General features: G+C 41.2%; 1 protein-coding gene across 5 annotated transcripts in view; it reads left to right on the top strand.

Moving 5' to 3' along the window:
* Positions 1–10,664, top strand: part of Fhit (fragile histidine triad diadenosine triphosphatase) — a 1,508,502-nt gene that overhangs the window by 1,200,683 nt on the left and 297,155 nt on the right. For all 5 annotated transcript variants that reach the window (XM_055599194.1, XM_055599196.1, XM_055599195.1 and 2 more), the window contains 2 exons: positions 6,103–6,248; positions 9,170–9,199. In XM_055599194.1, coding sequence (XP_055455169.1) covers positions 6,103–6,248; positions 9,170–9,199 — 176 coding nt within the window. The remainder of the gene's footprint in view (positions 1–6,102; positions 6,249–9,169; positions 9,200–10,664) is intronic.

Genomic DNA, 10,664 nt, shown 5'->3' with positions numbered 1-10,664 from the left:
TGTGTGTGTGTGTGTGTGTGTGTGTGTGTGTGTGTGTGTGTGTGTGTACACATGTTGAAGTAAAAAGACACCTTCAGCTATTGGTCCTTACATTCACCTTATTTGAGACAGGGCACCTTGCTGTTCTTCAGCATCATGCTCTGTGTACATCATGCTAGAGGGACTTTGAAGTTCCGGGTCCCCTGTCTCTGCCTCCTGTCTCTCTGTATGAATGAGGAACTTATAGATACATGTTACCTTATCAACCTTTACATGGGTTCTGGGAATCAGAACCAGTCTTCAGGCATGACTGGATACTTTATCTGGATGGTCATCTCCAACTATAGTATCCAAACCCATGTTGGAATCCAACAATACAGGAATTATAATAAATAATGTTTCGTATTGCCTTGTCTTGACTATGAATTAAAATTTTCAGAAATTGCTTTCAGTGGCACTGGCTGTGGTAGATATTATAATAATGACCCCAAGGTAGTATGTCTTCTCAAGCCCATGCTCAATTTCAATGTGATCTTTCCTTTTCTTTTAAAAGAATGATTTTTATGTCTCTGTATTGAATCTGATTGGCTTATGGTTTCTTGTTCCAAAAGAATATGAAATAATTTAACCCTTAAGAGACCTTAAAGATTATAAGTCTAGATTGGGATGAAGTGTCAAGGAAAATGAAGTCTCTCTTTGTCCCAATCCCATCCTGCCTTCCAAATGAAATAACTACATCACTGAGTCCCCATTAGACTTAAAGCAAAAAACACATAGAGAGTCATGATGGCTAATACATCTATGTGATGTGATGTGACATGAGCCTTTTTACAGGTGCTCTGTTATGCAGTAGTGGAAAACTGGTAGGGGATTTAACATTACTTCATGGCTATCATGGGCCTAGAAAGTCTGTGATAGGCCTTAATAATTGGTGCCAGCAGTCAACTTAGGTACCGAGTATTATGCAGTAAACTAGCTGAGCTTAATAACAGTGTGTCGGTGTCAGTCTACCCAAAGGGTAAAAATCATTAGTATCAGTCCCTTTGGATTTAACCTTAGAAAGTCACATGATAACAGTTTGTCAAATCTCAGCATTGGAGCAGATTGCAGAAAGAGCAGCTCCAACACCAGATGTGAAGAGAGCCAGAGTCACACTGTAAAGGGAAACCTACACTGTACAGGATCCTGACATTCGCATCTGCAAATAGCTAACTACACAAACTTTAAGTACTCATCTAGAAGAAATATTCCATTCATTTCTTTTTTTTTTGTTGTTGTGTATATTCTGAATGTGCTGCCACTGCATAGGAGTTCAACACACGGCTTGGCGTGGAGTCACACTTTCAGTGTGAAGGACGTCACCTTGTGACTGGTGATAGGCATGGAAGAGAGAAGGAAGAGGCAAGACAGTATTTCTGGTGGTCCCTCATGACGCACATGATGTGAAAAGCCAATGATTCTTGGTAATTAGATTGCCTAATTTGAAAAGGCATTCAATGTGAGAAACCCTGCTCCTTGATTGTGACTGTACCACCTAATCTTCCGTAGGAAGAGCCCAAGGCACCTGGAAAAACCCAAAGTCAAAAAAGGAAACAGGCCAAAATTTGTCTTATCCTTTCTTATGTCCTTCAGCTCAACAGCTGGTGCAAGATGGCCCTCACATTCTTATAGTATGTGTTAGTACAGAGTGACGCTACCAAGAACTCAGGCTTCTTTGCATTCATTTAATTGTGGAATTAACCACGTCAACTGTTTTCTTCCTCTCAGGTTAAATGTGCCTCAAGCCTGAGCAATTGTACACAAGATTTCCCTTATATCATTTTTTTCTCTTCCTTAAGCAGAGGGACTCTGGAGATACAAGTCACACCTTTAATAAAGGTCAGGTCCAAACTAAGACATGAAGCTCTAGGGGAATACCATTTCAACACTACCCTTAGTGACATGGTCTGAGGCATAGTTGGGGATCAATTCTTATTTTAATATTATTTTGGTCACACTGTGTTGGCAAGTTTCTTTTCTGTAAGCCGTAATGTTGTCATTTGGAAAGGGGAGTTATAGCACGTTATGGGTTCATTAGAAAGCTCAAGCAGATAAGTCTACATAAAGAAATCGGATAGTGGTTCTGCTTTCAGGAGGAATGTTGAAGTTATCCATAAATTACTACATTTGTTTTCAAAGAAAGCCTTTCCTGTGGTTTTGGAGGAGCATTTCTGCTGTTAGAAAGATGACATAGAAGATGAAATGGAGATGTTTACTTATCACTCCACGGAGAGATAGGTTCAGCCTCCCCCATGTGTTTATGCATTGTGTTTGTGCACGGTATTTGTGTCTATGCCTCAGTGATCTGCTTACACCCTATGATAGCTTGGAATGCTGCATTGACGACTCCTCAAAATCACTTTTCTCTTCTATTTGTCTTGATGTCCAAAATCCTAGCCCAAGCCTTAGACAGAGAGGAGGTCCTGGGTACAGGACAATTGGTGGTTGACATTCAATCCCCAGTGGGATTTGTGAAGTTCCACTTCAATATCACATGCCCTAAGAAGTCTTGCTTTGGTTTTCCTTGCCTGTGAAGAATGTTGTCCAACTAAGCGATCCAGGCTCACCTGAGGTGTGATTCTGCCTTCCTTGAAACATATTATTAGTAAATGGATCTTTCTACTCAAGGTTACAGGGAGAGCACAGATCTCATCCCTCTTACTAAACCACCATTTTTTCAGTGTACTGGATAAACATGTTAAATGCAATTAAGTTTGGGCTTGTGGGGAGTGACATGCATGTTGGCTAAGAAACTATAATGGATTGTCAACCCCAAGCAAGCAGACTCTGAAAAAGGATGCCATTTTAAGACAATGTATGGTAAAGGTTCAAAAGTGATACCAAGCTGCATCTGCAAAGTTATCTTAAAATAATTGGAATCTCAGAGTGTCATCAAAATCTCAAGAGCTGTCTGTTGCTCTTCAGTGTTGATTTTCTTTCCTGGTGTTGTATCCTGGGCAAAGCATGTAGCAAATGATGCCCGGAATCATTAGGCAATATTGTGTTTTCTTTCAAGGATCATGGCCTGATTTTGAGAAAAGACTTTCATTTGTAGATGAATTTGTAACTGGAAATGCTGGCAAATCACATACTTTAGGCCAGAAACTCCTCTGTTGTATTGGAAAGAAATGACAATGATCTACCTGTATGGTACCATAGCACAACTACTAATCATTATTAATTCTTGCTAATTTGGAAGTGTTAACCAAGGCCCTTGCGAACAGAAACCTAGTCCAGATATTTTTCTTGAACAGTGAAAGCTTAAAGACATTACAGTGGTTTTTCTACTTGATTATTATAATACAGTTTTAGTGCCTTCAGCCCTGGAAAACCAAAAATAGGCTCCCAGCTCTTTTCAGTTTGCTTGCTTACTTCTTGTAGATGTCATCTGTCTGAATCAGTGGCTGACACAGTTTAGCTAATGGGCCAAAGATGGCCTCCTTTCTCACTCTATAGACCAGTATTTACTGGAATTTTGCCATACCTGTTAGTTTTTTGCTGTTTTGTTTTGTTTTGTGCCTTCAGCATATTAACTATCAAACTTAGAAGAGTTGGAAGTGGGTCCTGTACAGGAATAGGCTGTCATCTTACTTTAAATCCTTTATGAACCTGCTCTGTTTGCAGCTAGCCATGGGATGATCTCATTATGTAGAGAAGATTCATGGCCACTTAGAACTCCTGATGTATAGTATGCTTTAAGTTTCTCTGGCAGTGGGGGTTCTTCTCTATTGTTCGGAACCTTTCTGTGCTTCCGTTTTCACTGAGGTCATCTCTCCCTGTCCTGTCTTCTGGGTTTATCTGCTTCCGTGTTACGCCCAGAGCTTAGTCGTGCACATGTTTAACTTGTTCAGTGTTCCTTAAGTGAGTATGTGAACTACATTTATTCTGTTTAAGTGCTGAAGGTGGACTCATAGGCCTCAAGCATGTTAGGCAAGAGACAAACCGCTGAGCTCCCTCAGAGCCCAACGGAGTGACTTTTCTTCCAGCCAAGATAATGATCACAGGAGCCCTCACTAAATAAGCACCTTTAAAAGTTTATTTTATTTAATATTATTATAGGTTACACACTAGTGTGTGTTATATGCCAATAAGGTGACTCATTAGCTACAGGAATATACATGCACATTCCTGTACCTAGATACACACTAACATTTGCTTCTTGATTGATTTTTTTTTTTTTTTTTTGGTTTGGTTTGGTTTGGTTTTTGGCATGGAGGGCAGAAGGGTGGGAGAGTGGACCTGGGAGTGATGGAAAGTGAATGTAATCGAGATGCATTGTGTGAAATTCCCAATAATCAATAAAAATATTATGTTGGAAAGACTAGGAAGGGAGAAAATGGGAGAAGGTCCCTCTTAACAAAGAGAAAACAGCTCTGTGGGAGTAGAAACTGGCAATCTGCTAAAGAAAAGGAAAGAAAATTCTTCATTTCTAAGTGTTTCATTGGCCCATGATAACTAAGCAGCCCTGGGAAGGATAATTATCTTTATTAGGATCAGGTGCCCTGTGGGTGGGGGCCTCACTTCTCTTGAAAAATGAACTCAGATCAAACAGATATCCCTTTACCTCATTTTCTGATGATGTGAATTCCCTGCATATAGGCCAAATTCATCTGTTTACCTCTCTCAGGGCCCTTTCTCATATAAAAACCAGGCCTGCCAACCTGAGCTCTGTGAACTTCCCTGAGGCCTTGAGTCCAACAGTGTGATGAGTTAAAATGCTTTGTATTCTGGTGAGACTCGCAATTGCTGGATTGTGGTTTTATTAGATCCCTTTGCTGCTTGGCTCCAGGCAGAAGGACGCTTTCTTAAAATAAGAAACAAAAAAGGGGCGTGGAGAATAAATTTAAAGAAAAATAACAGTTTTGTTTTCTGTAGCAAGTATCTGGAAACCGAACAAATAATACATGCTGTATGTATACACACCCAGTATAGTGAATTAACAATGATTTCTCAGGTACAACAGTCAGAAAGCAGTCCAGGCTAGCCACTCTGTTTTTTCACTTACATTACAGTCTTCAACCAATTACATATGATTTTCAACAGTTTATTTGAGGATGAGCTTGGCAAGTTAGATAATTTTGCCCATCTGTAGGCTAATGTTTAAGTAAGGGTAGACTAAACCATGATGCCCTTTAGAGGAGCTGTGTTACATGAATTTGTGAAAGGATGTTTTTAGCTTGCAATGGATTTATTGATATACCTCCTTCACAAGGCAAGAACCATAAATGTATATGGCCACATAGTGGCAAATCTATGTAATTCATACATATGTGTGTAAACATGCCTACACCATAGGTTCAAGCACAAAAAGAACATGAAATGTTGAGGTAATCATAACTATAAATTTGCTACCAGTAAATGATAAACATTAATCCTTTCCTCTAGATCTTGGTATTTTCTCAGACCGGAAATGTAATGAGCCACCCTAACTTCAGAATGTATTACAGTGGTTTCTTTTGTATGATAGACAGCTCCTTTCTTTAAAGATTTAATTGGAGACATCTTGGATTATGAGTAGCCAGTTCTAGGATCTCTCATGTAGCACATCTGGCTAGTGCAGCACAGCTGTAGGCACATGTGAGGCTCACTGTACCTTTTCTGAATGTCTGCAGCCCTTTTAAAACTAAAATCACCTGCTATCAGACACTCAGACACTTTCTATATGCTTCTATCATTTCTCTAAAAGGAAACTTAATCACGATGCTCTAACTAGCAAAACCACCTAGATATTCCAATTGCTTGTCCACCTCAATGCCTGTAGCTGCTGGGGAAGATGAGCCTCAGAATCGCAGTCAGGTGATAATGGCCCAGAAGAGATCTCACCTCCTGCTGTAATTATCACAGCAAGTACTGGTATCACTTCACACATTACCAAGCCTTTCCTTAAATTCTCCTGTGCGCCAAGGCACCTCCCTTGAAGTAAACTATCTTTTAAAGCTCTTGGCTGCTAAACATTTCTTTCTTCATTTCTTAGTCTTCAAAAGTTCAGTCCCTGGGTCAAAGGGATTCAGGGCCTGTGTGCATAAACTTCTAAGAATACTTCCCAAAAGCAAGCCAAAGTGTCCTTAACATACCTCACTGCAGACGTCCTCGTGTGCCCGCTGAGGCCAGTGGAGCGCTTCCGTGACCTCCGTCCTGAGGAAGTGGCTGATTTATTCCAGGTGACCCAGAGAGTTGGGACAGTGGTGGAGAAGCATTTCCAGGGGACCTCCATCACCTTCTCCATTCAGGTGAGTGTACAGATGGTTCGCAAGTGTTTCTTTCTTCCCCCCTTCTCAAAGCTGAGTGTGGGGCTTTGTATTTAGCCATCTTAGCAGAGAAGTGCTTTTAGTTGTCTGCATTTACCTAACAACAGGAAAAGATGGTACTAATCCAAGGCAGCTCTGATGTCCATTGGCCCCAAGGTGGACTATGGAACAGCTTCTCAGCAAATGTCTGCTATGCTGTTTCCAAAGCTGGTGGGAGTCATAGACAAGAGATTTAAGGGGATTAAATTAGTTTGCTTCTCTGTAGTAATAAGAAAATTTGCTAAGAGAAGAGAATTTCTTTCTCCAAAGGCAATTTGGAGGTAGAAGAGGTTTGTTTGGCTTGCATTCCGACATGAAAGCCCATTATTGAGGGAAGCTAGGGCAGGAGCTGAAATGCTAGCAAACCTGGAGGCAGGAAGCCAAGCAGAGACCACCAGGAGCCCTTCTTACTGGCTGCATTCAGGCACACATTCAGTTACCCTTTTTCAATAACCATGACCACCTGGCCCCAGGTTAGAAGTGCTCACCAGAGGCCAGGCCTCCCCCATCAGTTAGTAGACTAGAGGAATGTCCCCACAGACACATGGCCACAGGCAAATCTGATGGTGTCAATTCCTCAGCTGAGCCCCCCCCCCCCCAACAACTTGTTTCTAGCTTGACAAAGCCTAACCAGCACAGGGATTTTTCCTGAGAACTAAGTGCTAGGGAAGTCTTTTTGCTCTGTGGTATGTTCTGAACATGCACAAGCTCTTCCCTGCTAGGGTTTCAAGGAGAGCAATGATCTGACAGCTAATTTGAGCCATCTTCTTATAGGGTTTCCCTTTCGCTAAACATAGCACAGACAGCAGTGGTAGGTCATAGTTTGGTACAATGGACTGATGGACCATGGCCCACTACAAAATGAAGAAAACAGGTTGTCAGTCATTAGGGATCTGCAGGCAGAACCTGGGCCAGTACTCTTCGGGTTTAGAGAAGGATGTCCATGGTGTGTGTCATCAGTTGGGAGCTAAGTAAGTTGTCAGTAACATACCGTGAACCCCCTCAGATCCCTATGGATAGGGCTAAGGCTAGCAGTGTATGTGTAAGGGCCCTTGTGCTAAGAAGCATGGTCATCACACCTCAAGTCTGGTAGGAAAGCAGTTGCTCCAACATATGAGGACTACATCCCCAGTAATCCCAGCTCTTCGAGATAACCAGAACGCTGACTGTCTGCACAGTTACTCTCTCATCACTGTAACACAAAACCCTGAGAGACCCAAGCTAAAGAAGCAAATGTTTATTTTGGCACAGGGTTTGAGATCAGGGAAACAGGAGCAAGAATAGGAGGCAGCTGGTCACATCGTATCCACAGTCTGGAAGACCAGAAGGAAGAGTATTGGTGCTCACTCTACGTTCTTCTTTTCATTTAATCCAAGACTCTAGCCCACGAAATGCTGCTACCCATTTTTAGCATAGATCTTCCCTCCACAACTAGTCTAATCTAGAAACTTCCTGATGTCTGGAGATTTGTTCTAAAACACATCAATTTGAATCAACTCTACAATCAATTATTAACCATCCCGCCATCCTTATGCTCTCTCCTGGGCTCTTTGCCATAGACCCGCAAAGACCAGGCACAGATGCCAATGTATTGAAGTCTTTGACCTAAAATGTTCATCTCTTTCTCAAAACACAAATTCTAGTTTGACTTTATTGAGAGTGTGCTAGCATCTCTAGAAATAGAATTTGATTCAACTTCAGACAGTAATTCAACTAAGGGGTGGATTAATTGGGGTATAAAGCTCTGTTGCAAACTGTTTCCAAGGAGACAAGGTAAAGAAAATGGATGAGGACATCTGTCGGGAGATACCAGTGTTGATTGTCAAAGCATAATTCCAGAAGTCTGATGGTGACTGTTTAGAATAAGAGCAATTTTGCATAATAGTGTTGTGTAACTGCTTTAAAACTGTACTTCAAAGTAAAGTGTGTGTGTGTCACAATCCTGTGTACCCCTCCCCTCTCTTACACATGTACTTTCACAAAGGAATCCTAAAGCATCCTCTACATTCTAATAATTGCTGTCCTGTTATGTTTTCTTCTCAAGTATTGATTGGAAACTAGAAGGTTGATTTCAGAAACCACTAATGTGTTATGGTTCAAGTTTGAAAAGATTTGACACACATGGTAGACATATGCTAAACCCTTGCCCTAGCAGGGCATGAATTCTTCCCATATTTAGGGATATTTGACCAAAACCGCTGTGTGGCAATTCTCTTTTGAGATGTGATGTTGCAGAGAAGTTTGCTGCCTTCTCTCTGGAGTAGCAGCTTTCACTTGTACTGCACTGGAGCCTAGGCTTGTGTGCTCATTTTCAGAAGTGACAATGACAGTGGACAATATGGCCTTGAGAAGCTGGGAGGAGGAATAGTTACAAGGATGAGGGTCCACCCACAGAAATCACTTCTTTTCTGCCTCAAGGTCAGGGGAGCTTCAAAGGACAATGCTCATCTGACACCTCATCTTCTTGCTTAGTGGATTTCTTGGGGAGAAACTTGATCAGATATTAATTAAATGACTTCTGATTTACAGATAACCAAACTGTGGTACTTTGCCTCCCAAAACATTTTCAGTCTTATTTTTAATGTGATTAAAACCATAGCTGAAAGCAAAGAGCATGAAAGTAGAAAGGAGTGGCCTGCTGGATAATTCATATCATTTTTTACATAACTCCTCACTCACAAAGAAATGGAGACCTGTCTGGCCCCACACATTCGAAATGAATGGTCCCCAGGAGACTACTACAAATTAACACACAATGAAATTGGATCTAAATTATTAATGAGCAATATTTCTGAATAAGTAGGCAATACCATCAGTCAATTCTCACCTCAACTCTTTTTCTTTTTGCTCTTTTTTTCTTCTAGGATGGTCCTGAAGCTGGACAGACTGTGAAGGTGAGTGCTTATTATGTGCATACAAATTAATAAGGGCGATTATGGGAACTAATAAAAAATCACAACGAGTCATTTGCAGCACATTGCTGTTTCATTATGTTATCTTCGAGGTCAAAGAGACCCTCAGTGTTAGAGCCATAAATCCTGACATTATAAACTGTACCAAACAGTATGTTTCCCATTAGTTTACAAGACATTTACCCTTTGTAGTAAAATTATTACTGTGCAAACGCTAAAACAGAAACTAAACTGAGGAGTCCTAAAAGAGAACAGGGCAGGGTGCATCAATTTCCTGCAGGTTTTATTGGTCCTGTTTAGAGTAGGGCACCTGATAAATATCTTTAGCTCTTTGCACAATTTAATTTTAGTTGTCGGTTTTTGAGAAAGGGGACATTCTGTTGTGTGTCAAACGTCTTCCTCCCCTCCTGGTCCCATGGCCTGTCTTCTCTTCACGCCCACATGGTTCTCTTCTCTCTAGCACACTTAAAACCATTTTGAAATTCATTGATCCCATTAAGTTTGAACTTTAGTATTTAGTAGCTAGAGAGAAAAGGAGGATTTATTATGATAGCCTCTGATCATAGTAAAAGGACAAAACTAAATAATCCTGGCTGCTTATGAAGCAAGAATCTAGGTTCTTTCATACAAATGTGAATTCCTGCGTGGTTGGTTTTAATGCTTAATGATAGAGAAGGCTGGTTTTTTGGTGGTAGAAATAAGAAGCAAGTCACAGGGGGCTGGAGAGATGGCTCAGAGGTTAAGAGCATTGGCTGCTCTTCCAAAGGTCCCGAGTCCAACTTCCAGCAACTACACGGCAACTACACAGTGGCTCGCAAACCATTTATGATGAGATTTGGTGCCCTCTTCTGGCCAGCACGTGTACATGCAGTCAGAATACTGCATAAAAATAGTAAATAAATAAATCTTTTAAAAAAGAAAAAAAAGAGTTAGTAAGACCTGGAGTTATTAAGACCTGGAGAGGATAGGAGCTCCACAAGGACCAAATATATCAGGGCACAGGGGTCTTTCATGAGACTGCTTCTCCAACCAAGGACCATATTTAGATATAAACTAGAACCCCTGCTCAGATATAGCCCATGGTAGCTCAGTATCCAAGTGGGTTCTCTAGTAAGGGGAACAGGGACTATTTCTGACATGAACTCAATGCCTAGGTCTTTGACACACACCCCCCCCCCCGAGGGAGGAACGGCCTTGCTAGGCCACAGAAGAGGACATTGCAGCCAGTCCTGAAGAGACCTGATAAGCTAGGGTCAGATGGAAGGGGAGGTCCTCCCCTATCAGTGAACTTGGAGAGGGGCAGGGAGGAGATGTGGAAGGGAGGGTGGGATTGGGAGGGAATAAGGGAGGGGGCTACGGCTGGGATACAAAGTTAATAACTTGTGATTAGCATAAAAAATATAAATAAATAAATAAATAAATAAATAAATAAATAAATAAATAAATA

This window comes from Psammomys obesus, unplaced genomic scaffold (genome assembly GCF_907164565.1).
Source record: "Psammomys obesus unplaced genomic scaffold, mPsaObe1.curated_primary_1811, whole genome shotgun sequence".
In the NCBI taxonomy this organism is placed as follows: domain Eukaryota; kingdom Metazoa; phylum Chordata; class Mammalia; order Rodentia; family Muridae; genus Psammomys; species Psammomys obesus.
This window is presented reverse-complemented; position numbering and strand designations above follow the sequence as displayed.